The following is a 26052-nucleotide window of genomic DNA, read 5'->3' on the forward strand; positions in this document are numbered from 1 at the left end:
CCAGTAATGTTTTTTTTTTTTCTAAGGAACGTTTATAAAAGCTACTTAAATGTCCTAATTTACATTGACATTGACATTTATTCATTTAACAGACGCTTTTATCCAAAGCTACTTACAAAGGAGAACAATAGAAGCAGTTAAACTAACAGTGGGACAACAATATGCAAGTGCTATGACCCTTCCCAGTTGAATCTAATGCAGTACATTGTACACACAGTACATAATTGTACTAATCCTGGCTTAATCTAAACCCTGTCTGTGAAACCAGGCCTGAGTGTTTATACGCATTTATCCCACATTATCCTCCATCTTTCACAAACCAGTCAGTTCCAAAAGTATGAAAACATTTTCAGTCTTTCTCTGAGAAAATATAATGGGTTGTGAGTTGCATGTTGCATGACCCTGTCCTTCTCTCTCTCGTCACTAGGTGACCATCGTTGAGAAAGCCGATAGCTCCAACGTCCTTCCCAGCCCCTTGTCAATCAGCACCAAAAACAAAATGACCTTCCTCTTTGCCAACCTCAAAGACCGGGACTTCCTGGTGCAGAGGATCTCGGACTTCCTTCAGCAGACCTCCTCCAAAATCTACTTTGAGCGGGAAATCACAGGCAGCCTCAGCAGCTCAGACGACGAGGTGGGAACAACACTGTGTTAGTTTGTATGTGTGTATGTGACCCCTGCTGGCAAATTGAGTCGCAATGAGCAAATTTTCGCAAAATTTGAACAAAAAAGTTGATTAAGTCAATTTTGCGAAAAATCGAGTTAAAGTTTTCTGAAGGTTACAAAACAAAATCACCTAATAACCATCCCTTTAAAATCCCTGGTAATAACACCAAATTTGGCACACACCAAGTCAAAACCAAATATCTATAGGATCTATATTGATTTTAACATTTTATTTAACAGACAGCCCAGGGTTTCCGTTGTCCGGTAATTGCCGGACATTGGCCGGAAAAAAAATGAAATGTCCGACAAAATTAAATCTCTCCGGTCAAATTGTCCGATTAAAATCATGGATCGTTTGGACAGAATACGAGACAGAGTTCTTTATTAAATTCATAAAAGAAACAATAATTAGCCTATAGGAATACTGGATTCTAAATCTCAAATAAATGCCACAATCAAAACCTCGGAGCAGAAATGAGGGCGAAACACCCAGAAACTCCTTATGTGTCGTTCGCAGTAGGCTACAAGGGTCTTTCCCTGCCATTAATGCTTGGATAACACGCCACGTCTCCTTCCATTAATCATAATAATAATGTCTAATGCGGTGGCTGTGATATTATATAAACCAACGTCTGTTGCCGTGATTTTTTTAAATGACTTATCGTGAGAGAAAAAAGGACGTTTAGTCGCATAACATCGGTTAATGGAAACGCCGTCATTTCGCAATAGTTTTTTATCGATATTTAGATAATAGCGCAAAACATTTGCGCAAATCTGTAATGGAAATGCGGCTATTTACACCGCGAGATATTCAGATATTTTATGTTGGGAAGGGGGATTGGTTTGTTAAACTATGAATGTGAAACCATAGTAAAAACAATTGGCGTTGATTGACGCCAATCGGACGTTCATGTTTTTTTTCCGTCTATTTGAAAGTTAGGCTAATAAACATGTTGCATTCTATACGGCCTGATTATGTCATTTTTTTAAGTTACATAGCCTGCCTCCAATTTTCCTCAACTTGACCATTTTTTTCTAGCGGAAACTCTGAGACAGCCTATATTCAGACCGCACGGATGTAATATTATATTACACATCAGATGATTTTCCCCAACAGTTAACCAAACGTTTATTTAAGCCATAACAGATCATGTTTGCGTGAATACTCGCAAAGACAGATATTTTGAAATACTGTTATTCTGTGTGTACGTGTATTTCGGGATCACGTGCTGCCTGAGAGTCTTTGTGCGCACGCTTCGTATCTGGCAGTCAGCGTGAGTAAGATCATTTTATTTACATCAACATGAGTTTGAAAATCACATTTCATTGGTTCAGAGACTCATGCCATCGAGAATTCGCTAGGAATATTGACAAAGTTGTAATACTGCGCTTTACACGATACCAAACCTGTGCTGAGGGGAAGCGCGAGAAGTGAGCAGATGGTCAGATTTTTTTTCATGGTCAAAGGAAAGGTACTCCTCTCAGAAAACACACAAATAAAGATACTTTTAGATGTTTAATTGCTATTTGGAACATTGGGATCGCTAGACGAGGGCTTAATGAACACATTTTTGTTAGAACCTCAAAATCAACAAAAAATTTATTGTTTTGCCTGTAGCTCAAAATCAGCCAGTGCACATTCCGACTCCTTTTGGCAGCATGGGTCACACATATATACATATATATGTATATCTATAGATGCTGTGTCTAATGCTGTCCTCTGTGTGCAGGTGTACTCGCAGCAGGGCAGTGTCCTGTCATGTAGTCCTCAGTGCAGCGCTCTCGGCTCTGAGGGAGAGAGTGAGAGGCAGTTCAATCTCAATGATAGCAGGGTTCCCACCGCAACACAAGCCCTGATGACCATGTACCGCCGGCGCTCCCCGGAGGAGTTCAACCCCAAACTGGTACAACACCCTCAGTAACGCTTTTTTTTTTTTTCACTTTTTACTGATAGGACTCCTGAAGAAGCTCAGGAATCTATAGCAGGGGCAAGCGTAGTTTCGGAAACACTAGGAAACGCTTCCTAAAAATAGCAAACACTTCGGGAATTCTGCAGGACTTGTGTGTCGTTCTTTAATGGTCCGCTGGAAATAAAGCCGCCGTGATGCCAAACACCCTCATGGAAAAAAAATAAGTCAGGCCCTGTTTAATACTTAGGTTTATAATTATACATTTATAATTAACATTAATTGTTCGAGTAAACTATTCTTATTTGAAGTTACGTAGACCTTAATTACGGGGTGTTTGGCTCTTTAGCATATAATGTGCGGTTACAGGTGTGCGTTTATCGGCATTCGAATGCACATCATCCAGTCAGAATTCAAAACCTGAAGTAAATAACATGTTATTGTTTTTGTTGTGGTTAAAGCAGATGCTTTAGTAAGAAACACACAGGAAGTGCAACTCATGTTCTGTTTGCTGACCTGCAACAAATGACCTGAAAAACCTGCTGATTCAACTCATTTACTTTCAAACTAGTTATGCTGTGTTCATTTAGTCACAGTATCAGTGCGCTAGAGCAAAAATGCAGGCTATTGCATTCAGAGGAGTATTTTAGTGATTTTTATGGGGGGATTCTGCTCGCAAGATTGTCTAATCTAAAGCTTTCATTTACATTAAATGCACCACATTTCAAATGTCAGAATTGAATGCTAATGTTGTTCACGGCTCACTGGCTTCATTTGTTCAAGTCAGAGTCTCCGTCATCAGCACTTCTGAAGTTGAAGTCTGTGCAGCAGTGATGAGATGCTCTCTATTTAATCGCTTGTTTTCAGGCTAAAGAGTTTCTGAAGGAGCAGGCCTGGAAGAATCACTTCACCGAATACGGCCAGGGAGTGTGTATGTACCGCACGGAGAAGACCAAAGACCTCGTGCTGCAGGGCATCCCGGAGAACATGAGAGGAGAGCTGTGGCTCCTGTTTTCTGGTGAGTCAAACGTCCGACAGACGTCTTGCGTCCCACACGGACGACCGGGAGAAAAACAGAACTGAATGCAAGCAATAAAATGCAACTAACCAGGGGTGCGTTTCCCAAAGCCAACATGGTCGCAAGTTCTGTCGTTACCAATAGAGTTCAATGGAATTTTAGATCGTAACGATGCTTTTGGGAAACGCACCCCAGATAAGCACAGTTAGGGCACCAAAATAAATACTTTTTAACATTTACATAAATGCATTTAGCAGACGCTTTTATCCACAGTGACTTTACAAAAGACGAACAAAAGCAATTCGTCAAAGAACAAACAATATTCGTAATTTACTTCTGTCTGCTCATATCATTTGTTGTTGACATCAAAGAGTCTGTCAACACAATCTCTACTAATTAATGTCATCTGGTGGAAGAAAGCTAGTCAAACAAGCTGCGTGTCATGACTACACTCAGAGGGTTGTCATGACAGAAATAGTTTTTAATTTTGAAATAATGAAAATCAAATAATAATGAAATTTAAGTTTTTTTTTTTTTTTTTTTTTTACTGTATAGCAAATCTCAGCAGCCTGATTTATTTATTTGGACGGAAAATGTAACTATATTATTGGGCAGCTCTTTTTAAAGTTTGACACATAAGCATGTCCAACTTTATGGACGATTTATACTAAATAGCAAATCACAACTGCTTGATTACGTATCGGAAAATGTAAACTACATTATCACACAGCTCTAATCTGCTAAATGTGACCATAAGGCATAAAAATATTAAAAACATTAAACATTGCTTTAAAACAATGTGTATTTTTAACAGTGCTATAGAAATAAATTTGACTTTGACTTTGAAATGTAACATTTTAACAAACATTTTTGTATTATGCAATAAACAATAATCAGGACACCACTTCATGACCCATTTGAAATCTGGGTCGTAAAGCAAAACCAGCCACTGCACTAGACATCTGTGTTCATTTGAATATTCAATAACAACCTGGACATGTTTAAAGGCGTTTACTCTCTTTTACGTGCACGCACACACACACACACACACACACACACACACACACACCCCCCCCACACCTGTTTTGTTGTGGTTATCTCGTGGTGCAGTGCATGTACCTGTTTATATTTGACCCTGCTTCCTGTTTGTATATTTGAATACCCTATTCTGAAGAGTCGAGTTTTATAGGCCAGTGCACAAACTGAAACACACGACCGCACAAGCAAATAATCTAGCTGCCTTGTGTTTCACAGTTTTGTGTAATAGCAGGGGAAACAACAAGTTCTTGAAATCAAGTAGCTCAGCTACTGTTAAATTACCCTTTTGAACAAGTAGTTCACTACACAAGCTGCTCATTACATTGAAGCTTCAATACATTTATAAGTTGAAATGTACATGGTATTTTCAGGGTGTTGTTTCAGTAATAGTTTTGGTGATGATTGACACATTTTGTTGGTAACATTAAAAAAAGCTGTTCAAAATGGTGGATACAATTGATAATCGTAATTTTAGCCTAATGCACTACAGTTATAACAAACATTGGCGTAATTTATATTTTATATTTTGAACTGTAGTTAACCAAACGGCTCATGTGGAAATGCAGAAGCAAGTTTCATGTCAGTACATCAGAGCATTGCAAAGATGCAGCATCACTTCCTGTATGATAGTCACCACTGTTAAATTCATTGATGCATTTCATGCAAACTGTGTAGTACATCATATTATGAAACAAATTTAAATAAAAATATTATGATATTTTAAAATGAGAATGAATAAAATATTAAAAAATATTTTATCACTAGAAAAAGATAACATTCAGCAATGTCTTTTTAATACATGTAAAAAATTTTTTTTTAATTCTAACCAGGAAAGATTGTTGCATATGGTCAAGTATCAAATTGTAATATTGGAGTTTAACTGTTTATTGTACCTGTAAATTATTGCATGCATAAAACATGCATTCAAAAGTAGACTTGAATTTAATTAAATTAAAGTAGATTTGAATTGAAATAAAGTAGAGTTGAATTTAATTTGATTAAATTAAAGTAGAGTTGAATTACATTAGCTAAATCATAATCATTTGTGTAATTTTGAGTGTGTGTATTGTTGCCTGCAGGGGCGATTAATGAGATGGCCACTCATCCTGGTTATTACGAGGATCTGGTGGAGAAGTCGATGGGGAAATATAATCTGGCCACAGAGGAGATCGAGCGAGACCTTCACCGGTCTCTCCCGGAGCATCCGGCCTTCCAGAACGAGATGGGCATCGCAGCCTTGCGTCGAGTCCTCACTGCGTACGCCTTTCGCAACCCCAACATCGGCTACTGCCAGGTATGATGCACATGTCCACAGCTTCCACAACACACTCACACGCACAGCACGGTCATAACGCCAGCTCGTCTTCCTCCACAGGCCATGAACATCGTGACCTCGGTCCTGCTGCTGTACGCTAAAGAAGAAGAGGCCTTCTGGCTCCTGGTGGCCTTGTGTGAGAGGATGCTTCCCGATTACTACAACACCAGAGTCGTAGGTGAGCTCCAGGATCATCCAGCTTCTCATCCACTAGGGCTGCACGATTAATCACAATGAAAACGCACGTGATTTGGCAAAGGCTGTGATTATTTTATGCACAGCTTGTCAGTGCAGCGGCTGATCGGTAGTAAATGCTGCTCCATCTGAACACCAGAGGGCGTCTCACACACACGTGCCAAATATGCCCTGCAGAGTACGATAACACACATCATCCCAGGAAATATCTATTGCTGTAGCTGAATAAACAGAAGATTGAAACGCTTTAATTAAACATGACTAATAAACACACGACTGCCTTATTCTGTGTAAGAAGCCACATCATCTCACAGAAGGATGAGCTCAACTGTCATTATGAAGTGAGTTTGGAATAAAAGCATGTTATTAAATATTGTCTTTTGTTGGACAAGAGGTTCATTAATGCTTCTCATGTTTGAAAAGATGTTTGACGCGTGTTGCTTTTTCAAATGCACGTTATAAGTGACTCAAACTCACAGTGCTTTCAGATGGAGTAGCGTTTACAGAGCCGTGCATCAATGACAAGCTGCGCATTCAAAATAATCACAGCCTTTGCGATTTCATAATCGCGATAAGCCAAATTGTTAGTTGTGCAGCCCTATCAGCTACCAAACGGCTCGGATCCAAGAAGATCTGACAGCACTGTATGTGTGTGTGTGTGTGTTTGTGTGTGTATCTCAGGTGCTTTGGTGGACCAGGGTGTGTTCGAGGAGCTGGCCCACGTCTACGTTCCTCAGCTGTACGACTGCATGCAGGCGCTGGGCGTCATCTCCACCATCTCTCTCTCCTGGTTCCTCACACTCTTCCTGTCCGTCATGCCCTTCGAGAGCGCCGTGGTGGTGGTCGACTGCTTCTTCTACGAGGGCATCAAGGTCATCTTCCAGCTGGCTCTGTCCGTGCTCGACGCCAACATCCATCAGCTGCTGGACTGTAAAGATGACGGGGAAGCCATGACCATCCTGGGCAGGTAGGACGACCGCATACTACTGAGTATGTGTAGTATACAGCATAATGAGTACGTTTAGTGTGCTACCTAGTTAGTATAGTGTGTGTGTAGCTGTTGTGTTCACTTAATAATGGTGATTGGCAAATGCCCACTAAAGGAAGTTGATGTATTATGTGGGGAACTGGTATGCATGTAAGAGGGGAAGAGAAAGTTGTTTTTTTGGTTCATGCAATGCCAGTAAAGAGACATGTGAGTTACCTGAATGTGATCTCTTGACCTCAGCGTGCTATGTAGTGAGTAAAAATATAGTCTATGAGCAAAGTTTTTGTATACTGCAATATTATTAAATGCTGCATATACACTATTTAGAAAATTCAGTATATGCAGCATACTATGTAGTTAGTATAAATAGTGTCTATAAGCAAAGTTTGTTTGTATACTGCAAATATATGATATGCTGCATACTACATAGTATGCAATTTGCATAGTACAAGGAATTTGCTGAATAGTGTATATTCTATGTAATGAGTGTGTGAAAATGTAGTTTAGCACAGTTTGTGTATGTTGTGTGCTGCAGTGATCATATGCTAGATCATACTAGAGTAAACAGTATATTGCAGATTTAGTGTATGCAGCATACTATGTAGTTAGTATATATAGACTGTAAGCAAAGTTTGTTTATGCTTGTGTTTATGCAAAGTCGTTATACAGTATGCTGCATATTACACTGATTGTACACTATACTGCACATTTGGTGTATGTAGTCTATAAACAAATGTATTGTATTATGTTCATACAAAGTGATTATGTACTGCATGCTACATAGAGTACATAGTACATACTACAAGATCAGTTAAATAGTGTACTGTGTACTCAGTCAGTATACAAAGGCTGCGTTCGAAACCGCATACTCAATGAGTAGGTACTTAATTTCAATAAGTACTTACTTAACGAGCGCTAAAAGAGTAGGTACTTTATAGCCAGATCTCGTTGAGTATGAATGCGAACCGGACATCTGCCATGTTGACGTTATCATGTGACCTACGACGCGTTATCACAAGAGCCACAACTTGAAAAATTTGAACGACACGTTTAATTCATCTATCTGTAAATATCTTGATATTGATTAAACTTGCTCATTTTGTGGTCTTTTTGAAGAAACTGCTGCCCATTTATGTTGTGAATACATTTAGGGTTGATTTAAGTTCTTATATTTAACCCTACTAATGTGACCCACCGTTTTATCCTTAACGATATTATTTATTTTTATTACAAAATCCCCAAATTGTCATCTCTTGAATATGTTGTTAATTTCTTTATTTTATATCCAAACATTTTCAGCCACAAGCAAAAGTGGCTAACTGCTTTATGTTTTCCTCTTTTTCTTGATGAATTTAACTCTCGTTTCATCCCTCAGGCCTAGCCTATAAATAACAAAAAATGATTTTTTTAAGTGTATTATAACTAATTATTTAAGAAAATATATATTACGATATTCAACCTTGTAGGTTCTTTTTTCCTGTGTATAAAATCTCATATTATGTATGCAAACCCATGATTGATATATGTGTGTTTGTGTGTGTATATATATATATATATATACACCTCATAACATCAGTAACTCAACAGCCCTACCTAGAACGGTTTTCCTCAGCGTTTGTAATGTCTGCACAAAGGGCAGCTGTGCGAAGATTCGCCTTTGGAGAAAACTGTTGATTTTATACTCGAAAAATGTAAGTATCATTAATGTTAAAAATTAATATCACCCCAGAATGAATTGTATTGCTATCCCACCCCAAAACATACAATAATAACAACGATAAATGCTGACCAATACTTAATTATATTAATTTTTACTGAAAATAATTCAATAAAACAAACAAAATGTAATGTATGTCATATGACATAGCTATGCATGAATACACTCTAGATGTGTATATAGTGAACATATCTACATTTTCATTCAAACAATAAATAAAGCATTCATTAAATATTTATATTTTATTTACTGACAACAATGAGAAATATTAATACATTTGTAAAAGAATGAATCAAAGTCACCATCACACAATAAACAAATGCATATACAAGTCAACACATGAAACAAAGCTTTATTCAAACTACAATCATGTATGTAGACTACAGGTGCTGAACCCCACATCCTTCTGCCATCTCAACACAGCGGTTCCCATTCTGAGGCTTTATTCTGATGAATCAGCTGACCACCAGAGGTGAGCCGTGCCTTCGTGCCTGAGGTTGTTGCGTATAGTGTTGTGCTCCACAATCTGAGGCAATAAGGGCAGGTGGAGTGATGGAGGGTCTTGGAAGGGCAGGTGGAGTGATGGAGGTCTCATCCATGGCACCATCTCCAGGATTCAGCTCTGGGCTCCTCATCCTCAGTGCTCACACCAGCCTGCTGACATTTCAGATCCTACAAAAATGCACAAACATAACACAAAAAACAGTCATTTTAACCGCACAATGTCATTTGATTTCAGTATTATTTAGAAGACAAAAACGTGTTTGTTTTTTTTCACAAATGCCGCCATCATCTTCCCTCGCAGGTCCTGCTCCACCACAAAAGCTTTGTGGCAAATGCACAGAAATCAAGAATCAGAAAAGTGCTGTAATAGCTCTGTTTGAAATTACAATAATTAAAATAAACTACAACTTAATATTTAAATAGTTGTTGTTATTTATTTCTGTAGTATACTCACTCAAAGCCTTTGATGGCAGCATTCTGCTTCATGAGCCACTCTCCTCCACTGCATAAACACACACGTTTTTCATCCGACCCTGTAACATCCAGACAAGTTTCACATTACCTCTGTGATTTATGAGCTCAACACTACATTTACATGTTGAGGTTGTTTTAACTTTTTATCCAACATAAATGTTCCTCAATTTATCAACAGTAATGGACAAATAAAATAGATAACTTATGTTTAGTTACTATATAGATTTGTTCTAGCACACATTCATCACTCAGATGTCTATTTCATGTAGTGATGTGCTCTTCTGCAATACTTACTGAAGATTTTCCTGTCAGATGTAAATAGACCTTTTAAATAAGCGTCTTTAAGATGTATATGGTTTATGTAAATCCACTTTAGAGACGTAACTTACGTGTCCTTACTGGAGCTCCCATGTTAGCTAACGTTATACATAGTAAAACGTGTTTTTACAGCAAAATCACAACTATACTATACTGTGTAACGTCTTTACACCTTCAACAATTCAACAGTTTACTCCACAGTAGTTCAACACATGCAATTTTAACACAAGGAACCGTGTTTACTCACATTTGAAAGCACCCGCGTCGCTGATCTCCGCGATGTTTGATAATGACGTATCCTCTCGCGTGGCCTCCTGGGATAGAAGAGTATCCACGGATCAGCACTCAAAAATCTGTGTGGAAGCAGTAAGCCATCCGGGAACTTCTCGCCTACTCTTTTATGAATACTGATGTTTCGAACGTACTGCTTCCTTCACGTACTGTTTTCGCCTACTATATAGTAGGAAAGTAGGCATATTCGAACGCACTTTAGTCCGAATCTCGCGATAATTAATACGTCACCCAGGTAATTCTCGCCTACTCTTTTGGATTCGTACATACTTTTTCGCTCGCCTACTCTTTTTCCCATACTAAATAGTAGGGAAGTATGCGGTTTCGAACGCAGCCATAGTCTAAAAGCAAATTCAGCGTGTGTGTGCAGCAGAGTGAGTAGTGTATGTAGTATGCTGCATAATGAGTGTATGTAGTGGTGCAAAGTGATTATTTGCTGCATACTGCATAGTGCCTGTACAGTATGCTACAAGTTGACTAAATGTAGCGCGCTATGCCACAAACATATTGTACTACATGTATATAGTATGCTGACACAAACGAGTGTGGGTGTGTGCTTTAGGTATCTGGACAGCGTGACCAATAAGGACAGCACCCTTCCTCCGATCCCTCATCTTCACTCGCTCCTGACGGATAACGGCGAGCCTCATCCTGAGGTGGACATCTTCAAACTTGTGCGCTGCTCGTATGAGGTTCGTTCACCTGAAGTTTCTCCTTGTTCTATCTTAAATGTTTACTAATAGCATGGTGATGTATATATTACAGGGCTCACCGGCTTAAAGTGTGTTGATGTGTTCTGTCTGTGTCATATTGCACGTTTGCTCATTTTCACAGAAGTTCGGCTCCATTCGTGCTGATGTGATCGAGCAGATGCGTTTCAAACAGAGACTGAGAGTGATCCAGGCCATTGAAGACACCACCAAACGCAATGTGGTAATCTGACACTCTCCATCCTGACTCAAATCAGTGGATCTGTGACTTTTAGTTTTAATGAAGCACTGCACACACGTTCATGTTTGCCTAATCCGCTGGTTTTCCAGGTGCGGACCATCGTGACGGAGACGCCCTTCAGCATCGATGAGTTGGAGGAGCTCTACTCACTCTTTAAGGTCAGTCACATGACGAGGTCATGAGCCGACTCCAGCAACATGAGTGTGTCAAGTCAAGTCACCGTTATTTATATAGCGCTCTATACAATACAGATGGTTTCAAAGCAGCTTTACAGGGATAATAGGAGAATGATTCAGTGATGCAAACAGTTCATTTAAGCTGTACGGCAGCTCTATAAGAAAATTGTCATTGTTCAGCTGGTCAGTTCAATGTTGATTCGTTGTTAAGATCATCAGTTATTAAATTAGTTAAACTATAAGCGGTTCTGTAGAAAACTCAGTTCAGTTCTCATTTAATAGTGTCAGTGCAGTCAAATCAGTAAATCTTGCACACTGAGTCCGAAATTTTCTCACGTTAAAAAATAAATACGACTTCTCGTTGTGTCAGTCAGGTAAACACACTGCCTCCGAAACTCTACATTTAAATTTAAAGTACAATTTTCTGCGTTTTGAGAGGTGTTTTGACAATTCAGAGCCACCGTACAAGCAAACGCCTAAATCCTGAACTGATCAGGATCAATCGGTTCATGGAAATTGCTGGTCTTATTTTTAATATGTGACTCCAGTATCGCTGGCAAAGCATCAAACTGAGCCATTGACATACTGAAGTAAACTTTGAATCGCTCGGGATAATCCCACAGCTCCTTCCATGATAAGGAGGTGAAACTCTCCTTCCTCTCTACGCAATCTCAGGATTGGATGGACCCAATTATTATTTTTATTTTTCTCTTTTTAATAAGTGAGAGGACCACAAAATCATCCTCACTGCTTGAAAGACTCCATTTTGCATTGTTTTGCTAATTTTTTGTGCAACGTATAAATAAATACGTCACGAATTTTAAGAATGACTAATACGGAAAAAAAGCATATGAAAATTTCTTACTCAGTTTGCAAGGACCTTTATGTTGTTGAATTGAAGTGTCCCAAACTAAGCAAGGCAGAGGCGAGAGTGCCAAGGAACCCAAACTCCATCAGGTGAGAGAATGGAGGAAAAAACCTTGGGAGAAACCAGGCTCAGTCGGGGAGCCAGTTCTCCTCTGGAACAACGAACGAACATGGTGGGATTATGATTCAGGCAGTTAAAATTTAGATCCGGATCGGTAGAATTCCAATATTCATCCGATTCCTTTTGCTTGAAGATGGGATTCATCACGCCGGTATGGAGCCCAAGCTGGTCATAGTGTCTGTGTGGAGGACTTGTCTGGTTCTTGTGGTCTGAGTTGTGGTCGTGTCTAGGTGCAGGTTCACCATCGGATCTGGATACGGACCGGATCCGGCTGACTACGGTAACCTCGGGATAAACTGAGACTAATATTAGCGTAGATGCCACTCTTCTTATGATGTCAAAAGGGTGTTGTTGACCCAATTTATGCAGCCTAATAATGATCTAATGAACAGATGTGAATTATAGAAATGTGATCGTGTTCTGTGTATGCCAGGTTGAAGAGATTTAAACTGACAGAGTGTGTCTGCTTCCCGAACAAGGCTGGGAAGACTTGTCTTAGTGATTTAAGATAATGACTCCTCCTTATATGGGCTGATGGATGGAGTGAGTGTGTGAATATATTGCAGATGGATGACTTTTTTTTATTAGAGAGTCGTGTATCTTCCCCTTTAGCTGTTCTTCAGGACATTCATTAGCTCGCAATGGCATTGTAGCCGCTCAGAGTTTTCCTGATCTGGATCAAAGCCATTTACACTCACCTAAAGGATTATTAGGAACACCATACTAATACTGTGTTTGACCCCCTTTCGCCTTCAGAACTGCCTTAATTCTACGTGGCATTGATTCAACAAGGTGCTGAAAGCATTCTTTAGAAATGTTGGCCCATATTGATAGGATAGCATCTTGCAGTTGATGGAGATTTGTGGGATGCACATCCAGGGCACGAAGCTCCCGTTCCACCACATCCCAAAGATGCTCTATTGGGTTGAGATCTGGTGACTGTGTGGGCCATTTTAGTACAGTGAACTCATTGTCATGTTCAAGAAACCAATTAGAAATGATTCGAGCTTTGTGACATGGTGCATTATCCTGCTGGAAGTAGCCATCAGAGGATGGGTACATGGTGGTCATAATGGGGTGGACATGGTCAGAAACAATGCTCAGGTACGCCGTGGCATTTAAACGATGCCCAATTGGCACTAAGGGGCCTAAAGTGTGCCAAGAAAACATCCCCCACACCATTACACCACCACCACCAGCCTGCACAGTGGTAACAAGGCATGATGGATCCATGTTCTCATTCTGTTTACGCCAAATTCTGACTCTACCATCTGAATGTCTCAACAGAAATCGAGACTCATCAGACCAGGCAACATTTTTCCAGTCTTCAACTGTCCAATTTTGGTGAGCTTGTGGAAATTGTAGCCTCTTTTTCCTATTTGTAGTGGAGATGAGTGGTACCCGGTGGGGTCTTCTGCTGTTGTAGCCCATCCGCCTCAAGGTTGTGCGTGTTGTGGCTTCACAAATGCTTTGCTGCATACCTCGGTTGTAACGAGTGGTTATTTCAGTCAAAGTTGCTCTTCAATCAGCTTGAATCAGTCGGACCATTCTCCTCTGACCTCTAGCATCAACAAGTCATTTTCGCCCACAGGACTGCCACATACTGGATGTTTTTCCCTTTTCACACCATTCTTTGTAAACCCTAGAAATGGTTGTGCGTGAAAATCCCAGTAACTGAGCAGATTGTGAAATACTCAGACCGGCCCGACTGGCACCAACAACCATGCCACGCTCAAAATTGCTTAAATCACCTTTCTTTCCCATTCTGACATTCAGTTTGGAGTTCAGGAGATTGTCTTGACCATGACCACACCCCTAAATGCATTGAAGCAACTGCCATGTGATTGGTTGATTAGATAATTGCATTAATGAGAAATTGAACAGGTGTTCCTAATAATCCTTTAGGTGAGTGTATGTCCCAAATGCCTTCATTTAAAGGAATAATTGTGGTTATTAATCAGAGGATGCTTTGCATATGGAAATAATGAAAAGTCACATAAAACAGCATTTTTCAACAAATGATGCCACCTAGCTGGAATAAAAAAAATAAAAAAAATATGATTGTATTATTATTTAATGGTTCTTGCTAAATCATTTTAAATTATTATGATCATCATCATTATGTACTTTATAATAATATTAATAATAATAATAATAATAGTAATTAATAAATCAATATTAATTATTTATTCATTTAGTATAAAAGTTGAGAAAATCTTATGTATGCTTTTTTTTGGTCTTTTTATTGAAATATTTAATGGTTCTTGACAAATAATTACTTTTTTTTATCATAAATATTATGATTTTTATTACATTTATTTTCCTTTTTTGTTTTATTGTGCTTATTTGGTTAAATGTAATGGTGCTTGCTAAATCATTTTAAATTACCATTAATATTATTAATATTAATGCCATTTTATTTTTATTTATTCTTTATTGTTGTATTGAGATTATGTTGGTCATATTTAGTGGTGCTTGATAAATAATTTAAATAAACCCCTAACCCTAAATGTTGAGCTTACAGTGTGCATAGTTACAGTTTAAGGAGACAGTTTTATTATGCAAACAATGAAGAACATTAACACTATTGCTGGTGCATTCAGGTGTTAATGTTTAAAGCCATGTGTTCCATATCCATTGACTTTTCTACCAGAGTTTAATGACCTGTGTGTGTGTTTAACAACTTTAGGCTGAGCATCTGACCAGCTGTTACTGGGGCAGCACCAGCAACCCAATGAGTCGCCACGACCCGAGCCTGCCGTACCTGGAGCAGTACCGCATCGATCTGGAGCAGTTCAAGGGCCTGTTTGCTCTGCTGTTCCCCTGGGCCTGCGGCTCACACACCGACGATCTGGCCCTGCGCTTCTTCCGTCTGCTAGACCACAACGCAGACGCGCTCATCAACTTCAGAGAGTTCATCAGCGGCTTGAGTGAGTGGTTTTTTTTTTATCAGGGGAATCATATTTTCCTTAAAGTCAGCATGAAACGGAGGTTGCAATTAGTCTTTTCTTCCCTGTTGTGACGTATATTCGAATGAAACGGCTTCTCGAACAAGAACAAATGTAGGGCAGGGCTTGATTTTGTCCATTGGGAATTGATTGGATGGTTGTGGTTTGCTATTGGCTGATCTCATGTGAGTGACAGGTTGCCCCGCCCTCACGCCAGTAAACGCATCATCAGAGAAGAGAAGAGATGATGCTGCGAGAGAGAGGGGAAGTTATTTTGATGAAAAATAATGATGTGCAAGGATTAATCATTTATAATAAATACTGCAATATTCCATTAAAACATAAGAACTGTCAATTTTGATTTCATGGTGTCTTTAAATCCTTTTACATAAAAGTTTGATGTACTATAAAGCTTAGAAGTCAAAACGTCCAAGTCAGAAAATTGTATTATGTAATGTGCAAAAAATATATAAGTGGACCTCAGTGTAAAAAAAGAATAATATTAATGAAAATGAATATTAATTGTTTAATCATTTAATATAACAATTAAAATTCTTCTTCTTAATATAAATGCAATTTTATCTGTCTTTTTTGTGTGTTAATGCTAGATAATGCTTAATAATGCTTAATCTTGCTAAATAATTTATAATTATTAACATAAATGTTTAGATTTTTATTCTTTTTATTTTCCTTTTTTGTTTTGAGATGATTTTGATTATATTTAATGATGCTTGCTAAATCATTTCAATTATTATGATCATAAATGTTATGATTTTTGTTTACTTTTTATTCTATTGTGACGATTTTGGTTATTTTTAGTGGTGGTTGTTAAATAAAAAATTAAGATATATGATATGATTTAAATATGTTTAAATTCAAACTAAATCTAACTAAAGTGCATTGGGATTGTTTTTGTGCACATATAAAATGCTGAACTTGACAGTTTGGTTTGTGTTGCAGGTGTCCTGTGTCACGGTGACCTGACGGAAAAACTCAAATTTCTCTACAAGATTCATGTAATTCCAGGAACTGTAGGTGAGAATATGTGGGTGTAAACATTATGCTGGTAATTAATAAAGTTCAAACTGGTTTATTAATTATTTTCAGCATTTGTTTACCTTTGCACACATGCATATAATACATGTGTTAACTGTGCGATTAGTCGAGAGGAAACATGAATAAAAAGCAGAAATGAAAGGGAAGTCGGATGTTTTGTTCTTTCTTCATGTCTCACAGACAGAACCCGATGATCTCAGAGACCCGGGTCACACACAGAACCTGATGTTTTTTAGTGTATAGGCACGTGACAGTCACGTGTGTGTGTGTGTGTGTGAGACAGAGAGAGTGTGGGTGTGTGTGTGTGATGAGTTGTTATGCACTGCGTTAGTGGTGAATCTCATGAAATCTGTCACGAATATATCAGGGTCATATTTAAATCCCCAAATCAAAAGAATAAGAAATTAAATTATCCTTAAAGAGGATTCAAGATACTGAAAATGTAATAGAGATCCTTCGCCAGGAGTGTAGTTTTGTATAATATCAAGAACAACAATCGAAATAAGTTTTTAACTTCATCATGTCATCCTTGACAAAATACTTTTTTGTCAAAGAAAAACTTCAACTTGATAGAAATGTTACTGAAGTGTTTCTATAAGCCTAATGATCATATCCAGTTGCATGTCCAGTTTTTTTGGAAATAATATAATATAATATATACAAATATTAAATGTAACATATCAATTCACCTTTATTTATATAGCGCTTTATTCAGTTCAGATTGTTTTAGTGAAACAGTGATAACAGGAAAATTATGCATTTCTACTGTCAGTTCAGTTCCGTTGTAAAGATCATCAATTATTAAAGGAACACTCCACCGTTTTTTTAAATAGGGCTTATTCACCTTCTTTCCTACATTTAGATAGGTGGGCAAATGCATTTTTGTCTCAGTGCATGCATTGTTTTAGTTTGACAGGGTCGGCGCTAGCTTAGCTTAGCATAATGAATGGAATCCTTTGTTGCCAGCTAGCATGTCCTGATTAAAAGTGATATAAATTTTTTTTAAAAACACCTAATTACTTCTTGTGGCCCGCGTATTCACAACAAGTACAAATAGCGATGCAGATTAACACTAGGCGATTTCCTATGCAGATTTTGACTTGGGACTATATTAGGGGGAAGCACAGGCGAAGCACTGCTACTTGGGCGCAGAGATATCACGCCCAAGTAGCAGTGCTTCGCCTGTGCTTCCCCCTAATATAGTCCTTAATATAAAAGTCAATATCTGCCTAGGAAATCGCCTAGTGTTAATCTGCATCGCTATTTGTACTTGTTGTGAATACGCAGGCCACAAGAAGTAATTAGGTAGGTTTTTTTTATTTTTTTATATCACTTTTACTCAGGACATGCTAGCTGGCAACAAAGGATTCCATTCATTATGCTAAGCTAAGCTCACGCCGACCCTGTCAAACTAAAACAATGCATGCACTGAGACAAAAATGCATTTGCCCACCTATCTAAATGTAGGAAAGAAGGTGAATAAGCCCTATTTCAAAAAACGGTGGAGTGTTCCTTTAAATTAGTTAATTTCATCTATAAAGCAGTTCTGAAAAAGCAGAAAAAAAAATCATTGTCCAGCTCAATTCTCATAGACAGCGTCAGTACAGTCAGATCAATATGTTGAATATTAATATAAATTGTAGTGCTGGGCAACTATTAATCCCATCCAAAATGAACGTTTGTGTTTACATAATATATGTGTGTGTACTGTGTATAATTATTTTGTATATTTAAATACACACATATGCATGTATATATTTAAGAAATATTTGCCTGTATATATATATTTATACATAATTTATATAATATATACATATTTTATATATAAAAAAAAATTAAATTCTTATTACATATATTTATATATATATATATATATATATATATATATATATATTATACATTCATGTGCGTGTATCTATATATACAAAATAATTATACACATTACACACACATATATTACGTAAACACAAACTTTTATTTTTGATGCGATTAATCGTTGCCCAGCACTAATATTTATATGTATCTTTATTTATCTAAATAGAAATGATTTGTATTGAGCCGTTTACTGAATACGCTGTGTTTGTGTTTGTCAGAGCTGCACCATGAGCAGGAGGAGCCGGACTCGGCCTGTGAAGCCACCCAGTATTTCTTCGAGGACATCACCCCCGAGACCTCCAGCGGTACGGACCATATCACACTCACTCACATTTACCATATGAACATGTTGATTTGCATGCCACACAAACTGTGATCACTGGTACTGATGCTTTGACCTCTCATGGATAGGCCTCGACCCCAAGAACAGAAGCGAGAAGGATGATGGATTCGTCAGGGTCACATTTAAGAGCGATAAAGGTGGGAGAAACATCCTCTCCGTTTATACAGATCAGAGTTGACCGGTTTAAATGTGCAGCATGCAGTAAGGCTTCTCTCTGTCTGTGCTGTAGCTAAGAAAACACACACTCCAGATTACCGCACGTACCTGCGCCTGTGGAACCAGGAGACCAAAGCTAAGCTGGAGAACATGAAGGATCTGCCCAAACTCAACCAGGTACATCAAACAAAGTTACTTCAAGACCTATTAAAGATGCATGATTTTCCATTCCCAACCCATCAGATGTAAAGAAAAGTAATTTCAGAGGCTGAGCACGAAGATGAAACTTTTCTTTTTTGGCAGTATATCACACAGTGAGACCAGGAATGTGAATTAAGAACATTAACATGGGATCTTTTGAACCGTCTGTGGAAAACATGTATTATTTTCACTGGATAGCTAGTATAATTTGCTTTTGACATTTAAATAATTTGATTCTATTTTACAACATTGATTGTTTGTTGAAATCATGATTTCTCTGATAAAAAACAAGATAAAAAAAAAAAGTAATTTCAGACTAAAAACACAAATTACTAACATATATGAATAAACTAAATATATATAAATAAATAAAAATGATAATGTATGTATATGTAGTTTTTTAATTTAATAAATAGAATTAAATATATTATGTATTAGATAATATAAATCAAACAAACTAAACTGATTATTTTAGTTTTTATATATATATTTATATATTTTATATATTTTTTAATTTTTTAATATATATTATATATATATAATTTATTTCGGAAATTGCCTTCAGCAAATAAAAATGTTTATATAATACATTTACATTTCTTAAGATAAAACATTGTGATATAAAAAGCTAAAAATATAATAAATTGACATTTCTTAACAACTTTTATATAATTTTCAGCATTTATATATTATATTATGACATGATACAATATAAAATACTGTGTGTGTATATATTTACGTATATGTTACGTATTAATTAGTTGTTATTAACAGCAACTAATATCTAATAAACACATTTAAATAAATCTACTGTGAGACAAGGACATCAGGTTAGTTTTTTGACAGGTTAAATGTGATTCTGTTCTGATGAATATGTTTCTTTTCTCTTCTGTCTTCAGAGTCAGTTCATCGAGCTGTGCAAAACTCTCTACAACATGTTCAGCGAAGACCCGAGCGAGCAGGAGCTGTATCACGCCACCGCCACGGTTACCAGTCTGCTCCTGGAGATGGGAGAGGTGGGAAAACTCTTCAACTGTCCCAACAACAAGGACAACGAGGAGGAGGAGGAGGACGAAGACGAAGACGACGACCGCATCCTAGTGCGCATGAGCAAGCGAGAGAGAGCGAGACACAAACCGTGCGATCCCGAGATCAACTCCTGCATCACCGGCCCGTTAGACATCATCAAACCAGAGGATTCGTCACCCAAAGACACGGGCACGTCCTCCGCCATGCTCATCTCAGACGACGAGACCAAAGACGACACGTCCATGTCCTCGTACTCCGTCCTGAGCGCCGGTTCCCACGAGCTTCAGTGCGAGGACATCACGGACGACACGGTTCTCATACGTAACGGCGGGACGCATAGAGGAGCAGTGCATCATGGGAGAGGTGGTCTTCCTCACAGCGCCAGCGTGGATAAGGACTGGGCCATCTCGTTCGAGCAGTTCCTGGCCTCTGTGCTCACCGAACATGCCCTGGTACAGTACTTCGAGAAGCCCGTCGAGATCGCCGCAAGAATTACCAACGCCAAGAACGTTCGCAAGGTGGGACAGCAACACATGTCCGTCAGTGACTATGAGATCTCGCTATCAGGCTAACGTGCTACAAAAAACTCTTACCCCTCCATTCTCAAACTGTAGTTCATCCAAAAATGAGAATTCCAGCATCGTTTACTCACTGTCATGTCGTTCCATGATGTTTTTTCTTCTGTGAAACACGGTTATTTAGTGGAAAGTTAATGCTAGTTTTTCCCCACACAATGAAAGTAGATGGTGACCATCTCTGTCAAGCTAAAAATGGACAAAAAGCACTGCAAAAATTGCTTGTGCACTCTTTATTGAGTTTTCTTAAAGGGTTAGTTCACACAAAAATGAAAATGCTTTCATTATTTACTCACCCTCATGTCATTTAAAACCTGTAAGACTTTCGTTCATCCACGGAACACAAATAAAGATCTTTTTAATTCAATCTGAGAGCTTTCTGTCTCTCCATTGACAGCAACGCAACTACCACTTTGGTGGTAGAAAGTTCATAAAGAGATTGTAAAACTAATCCATATGAATCAAGTGGTTTAGTCAATTTTCTGAAGGCACTCGATCGCTTTATATGATGAACAGATTGAATTTAGATTGAGTTCATGAATGTTTATATGTGGATAAAAGCCTTAATTCAATCTGTTCATCATATAAAGCGATCGAGTCTCTTCAGAAAATGAAGACTAAACTGCTCAATTCATTAGTTTCAATTCAGTTTTACGATCTCTTTATGAACTTTCTGAAGCGTCAAAGTGGTAGTTGCGTTGCTGTCAATGGAGGGACAGAAATCATTAAAATATCATTAAAAATATCTTTATTTGTGTTCCGAAGATGGACGAAAGTCTTACGGGTTTGGAACGACATGAAGGGTGAGTAGTTAATGACATAATTTTCATTTTTGGGGCGAACTAACCCTTTAAACCATATAATAGCAAATAATGACTTAAATTCTAGTATGTTCCTCGCACAAACCTATTGAATGACTGTTTTGGCCACTTTTATTGTCATTAGGAGGTCAAAATCTCCAGTCCGCATTAACTTGCATTGTATGGAAATGAGCAGCATGGACATTCGGCTAAATATCTCCTTTTGTGTTCTACTTTAAAAAGTAAAATTTTGGAACAACATGAGGGTCAGCAAAAGATGAGAGAGCTTTCATTTTAACTGGCCACCTGATTTATCTCCTCTAAACCAATGGAGACTTCAGAGGCTTCATGTCTGCGTGAGCTCGTTATGGACCGACAGTAACGAGTTTCCCCAGAGGCTCATCATGTGCCCAACAGAATGACCTTTTTACCTGTACAGAGACTGAGAGGAACTGTTGGATACTACAATGTGCTTGATGTACTTTATATACAGAAATGTTTACTAATAGTATCTAATACAGTTAGACTGTTTATCACAGTAATCGTGACTAGAATAGCTCGCTAGTCTGAGGAAAACATTTTCTTAATCCGTATTTTTAGGTTGTGTTCCAATAAATGTATCTAAACATCCTAAAAAAACAAACAATATCAGTTTACTTGGGGAAACAAAACTGCGTGCAATCACATGACTTTTTTTTTTGAAAATATATTTAATTTATTCATTTTTATTTATTTATTTATTCATTTTTTTGGGAAAAGGATGAACCTCAATAGAAATGTTTAGATTTATGCTATAAAACAAAATGCCATTTTAAAACAAGTTTATTTGGAAGAACAATACAATTAAACTGCATACTTTTAATATATATCATATTCTCTGAAATAGCCTTGTGCAATCTAGATATTTTGACTTTAGAAATAAGACAAAAATACAGATTAAGATAATGGTTTTGTTTTTACAGTATAGTAAAGCATCTTTAATGTGAGAGCGTTCACTGGAATAATGGGGAAATACATACGCGAGGTTTTTCCCGACAAACTGGGACGTAAAATACTGGGATTGTTGGAATGATGTGCCACAAAATAACCTGTAATTTCCCCGATTTCTCGTTTCTCTCTTCCTCTCTCACTTCCTTTGCACCTGCACTTTGGGTTGTTATTCTTTGTAAAAAGTGAGGATGTTCGTAACCTGAAGTCTCCGATATGAATGGGCTGAGAGACGATGCGGTCCAGCTGTGTATAATATCTGACGTTCACCGTTTATTATAGTGTATCCTGTACAGTTTTTCATTTGCTGTGTTCTCACCAGGCATGATGTCTGTGCACCTTCTCCTAACTTATTATTATTTTTTTTAAATAGACGAGTTTCTACTTTATTTCATGCTGCTGTTTTTAAGTTTCTGTTTTTATTGTGAATGGTTCAAATTGACCTGTAAATGATTCAGACCACTTCCCGGAATTAAACGTATGAAAGGAAACGTCCTGTCCTGTTATCAGACACTCTTCAGTTCTGCTTCTTTTGCTGCTTGGCATTTCCGTGAATGAGGGACAGAAAGTGGTGTGAAACTATTAACAAGGAAGTAAATTGTCTCAGTGAAAGAACCTTTAGATGTTTCCTCCATCTCAGGTCAACCAAAAGTTTTATCCAAGTTTTTGAGAGATGCTTAAAGTCATTTAAGCCCCCGATTGATGTGGTTTCATTGTTTTCGATCAGTAAATCTTAAACCAAAAAAAAAAAAATCCTGTAAGTTTAAAAAAAAAAGTTATTTTTTTTTAAAGCTAGAATGGGTAAGGGAACAGATTAATGCTAAATAAAGCTGGAACAGAAGTGACTAGCTAGTTTGCGTCCAAATTTTTGTTCGTAGTTATTGATGAACTTGCATTTCAGAAATATTTTTTTTCAGAATTTTTTTTGAAATCTTACAATTTGCATAAATTTCCAAATGGGAGGGGGAAAAAATGTCAATGCTTTTGCTTGGGGGACATTTTATGTCTCGGGGGACAGGGAACGCAAAGTTTCTGGGGGGACATTTTATGTCTCGGTGGACAGGGAACGCAAAGTTTCTGGGGGGACATTTTATGTCTCGGTGGACAGGGAACGCAAAGTTTCTGGGGGGACATTTTATGTCTCGGTGGACAGGGAACGCAAAGTTTCTGGGGGGACATTTTATGTCTCGGGGGACAGGGAACGCAAAGTTTCTGGGGGGACATTTTATGTCTCGGTGGACAGGGAACGCAAAGTTTCTGGGGGGACATTTTATGTCTCGGGGGACAGGGAACGCAAAGTTTCTGGGGGGACATTTTATGTCTCGGGGGACAGGGAACGCAAAGTTTCTGGCGGGACATTTTATGTCTCGGGGGACAGGGAACGCAAAGTTTCTGGCGGGACATTTTATGTCTCGGGGGACAGGGAACGCAAAGTTTCTGGCGGGACATTTTATGTCTCGGGGGACAGGGAACGCAAAGTTTCTGGCGGGACATTTTATGTCTCGGGGGACAGGGAACGCAAAGTTTCTGGGGGGACATTTTATGTCTCGGGGGACAGGGAACGCAAAGTTTCTGGCGGGACATTTTATGTCTCGGGGGACAGGGAACGCAAAGTTTCTGGCGGGACATTTTATGTCTCGGGGGACAGGGAACGCAAAGTTTTTGTGTACCTCACAGACTCCAGCAGAAGGCTTGTGTTTTTCTGCTTGGTCATGCTGAGTGTGAGTGTGACGCTGCTGAGAGTCCTGTCCACTAGAGGCCAGTAGAGAAACACTTTCATTTGCACACATTTGACTGAGTGTTTCAACTCTCTGTGAGTTCAGGGCTGTAACGAAGCGGTGTGTCCTGAATGAAATGCTGATGCACTCCCTGCTCTCTCTGTCGGGCCACCGCTGACGTTCAGAGGGTGTGAGCGGAGCAGTCCAATCAGACGCTAGTGTCCCCTGATCGTCCCAGCACAGGAGATACTTGGCACTCAAATAAAGACACCATGCTGTCTTCGTCAACAAGCCTTGCGTCATTACCTGGCAGAACCCCTTCTCTAAGCTTTAATGAGCACCTCTTCTTTTCTCCAAATCAAAACCCCCTGTAAAGAAAGCTCTTTACTACACGCTAAAGCAGTTTCCCATCATGAACCTCTTGAGAATCAGCTGTTTATCTGCTCCGGTTATCCGCTCACCTATCAAGGATTGTTTGATCTTTAACCTCAATCTTTTGTACTCTCGATCCAAGTATTGTGCCATAGATTGTAAAGCAATACAAACAGTCAATCATCCCTGTACATTTTGTCGTTTATGAATTAACCAAAAAAAATCAAAGTCTACTTTAATCTGCACACTCGACAATCTGTGTTGCAGCTCTCGGTTGCAATTTAAGTGTCAGCATCATTAATGCTGACATTAATCGATGTGTGTTTAAAACACAAAAAGTTGTTTAAAATTATTTTAAGTTTTAAGATATGTTATTAATTGATATGATGAATGAAGTTAAACAGCATTTAAAACAGTTATTCCTTCATCCCTTGATGAAGGGATGAAGGGATTCCTTCATCCCTTCATTCCTACAGCCTTCGAGGACAATATTATATGTGCTATTTTATTTTTAATGTTCTTTCTTTCTTGTTTGTGTATTTATATATTCATTACTTTATGTATTTGTTAATTTATTAATTAATTCATTGATTTTATGTAATTAATAGGTTAATTAATAATTTTTGCAAACTCAGCAAAAGGCTAGAATTATTATGATTATGATGCTAATTATAATTATTATAATTATAATTATTATTATTATCATTAGTACAGTAATCAAATATAATAACTATTATTCATAACAATAATAATACTTAATTAATAATTATTATTACTTTTATTTTATTTTGTATTATTATTTTTAGCATTAGTATTTATACTTTTAATTTAAATATAAATTGAGGGTCCATTTACACAACACCATTTTCAACTAAAAACGTAAAGCGTTTTATGTGTCTTGGTCGTTAATTTACACGACAACGGCCTGAAAACGCAAACTTTTGAAAACGATAGCATTTTCGTCTCCGTGTAAACTACAAAAATGCAAAAACGGTGACTTCATGCGCATGAGTATTACGTGTTCAGTCCATAGGTGTGTAGTGTTTCTTTACAAAGTGGCATCGCCATCTACTGGCCTGACATGAATAATAAAGAGTTTTTAATTGTTTTCGTGCATCCATGTGAACGGGGATCGTTTTGACAACGTTGTCGACAGTACGCCAAAAACACAAAGGAAAAACGTTTCCTTTTTTAGTACATCGTTGTCGTGTAAACGTGTCTTGTCGTGTTGTTTTATCCTTTGGGACATGCATGTAATGTCATACAGAGTTTGCTGTATTGTCTATAATGTTGACATGAAAACCTGGCCAATCCATTGCAAGCATGCAAACCACTGTTCGTATATACAGTAATTATAAGCGTACAGTATGTTAGTATACGGGCACCTATTGTATCCGTTGGCATTCGTATTATTATTATTATTATTATTATTATTATTATCCCATT

The 26052-nt window shown here is 37.9% G+C and overlaps 1 protein-coding gene and 2 long non-coding RNA genes across 3 annotated transcripts in view; 2 read left to right on the top strand and 1 right to left on the bottom strand.

Moving 5' to 3' along the window:
• tbc1d9 (TBC1 domain family, member 9 (with GRAM domain)) overlaps window positions 1-23027 on the top strand; it is a 36124-nt gene extending 13097 nt beyond the window's left edge. The window contains exons 7-21 of the mRNA XM_082164271.1: window positions 428-634; window positions 2397-2570; window positions 3441-3591; window positions 5709-5923; window positions 6005-6122; window positions 6821-7106; window positions 10994-11123; window positions 11266-11364; window positions 11472-11540; window positions 15236-15476; window positions 16455-16529; window positions 18644-18730; window positions 18837-18905; window positions 18998-19101; window positions 20025-23027. Of these exons, the coding sequence (XP_082020397.1) occupies window positions 428-634; window positions 2397-2570; window positions 3441-3591; window positions 5709-5923; window positions 6005-6122; window positions 6821-7106; window positions 10994-11123; window positions 11266-11364; window positions 11472-11540; window positions 15236-15476; window positions 16455-16529; window positions 18644-18730; window positions 18837-18905; window positions 18998-19101; window positions 20025-20726 (2727 nt within the window). The 3' untranslated portion in view covers window positions 20727-23027. The remainder of the gene's footprint in view (window positions 1-427; window positions 635-2396; window positions 2571-3440; window positions 3592-5708; window positions 5924-6004; window positions 6123-6820; window positions 7107-10993; window positions 11124-11265; window positions 11365-11471; window positions 11541-15235; window positions 15477-16454; window positions 16530-18643; window positions 18731-18836; window positions 18906-18997; window positions 19102-20024) is intronic.
• Window positions 656-2269, top strand: LOC309494854. The gene is made up of 2 exons (XR_014204455.1): window positions 656-930; window positions 1734-2269. It is a non-coding gene; the product is annotated as an uncharacterized lncRNA (long non-coding RNA).
• LOC309494845 lies at window positions 9179-10778 on the bottom strand. The gene is made up of 2 exons (XR_014204446.1): window positions 10388-10778; window positions 9179-9516 (listed from the first exon to the last, which is right to left on the bottom strand). It is a non-coding gene; the product is annotated as an uncharacterized lncRNA (long non-coding RNA).
• Window positions 23028-26052: the final 3025 nt, after the last annotated feature.

Source organism: Leuciscus leuciscus, assembly GCF_965113295.1.
Source record: "Leuciscus leuciscus genome assembly, chromosome: 3".
In the NCBI taxonomy this organism is placed as follows: Eukaryota; Metazoa; Chordata; class Actinopteri; order Cypriniformes; family Leuciscidae; genus Leuciscus; species Leuciscus leuciscus.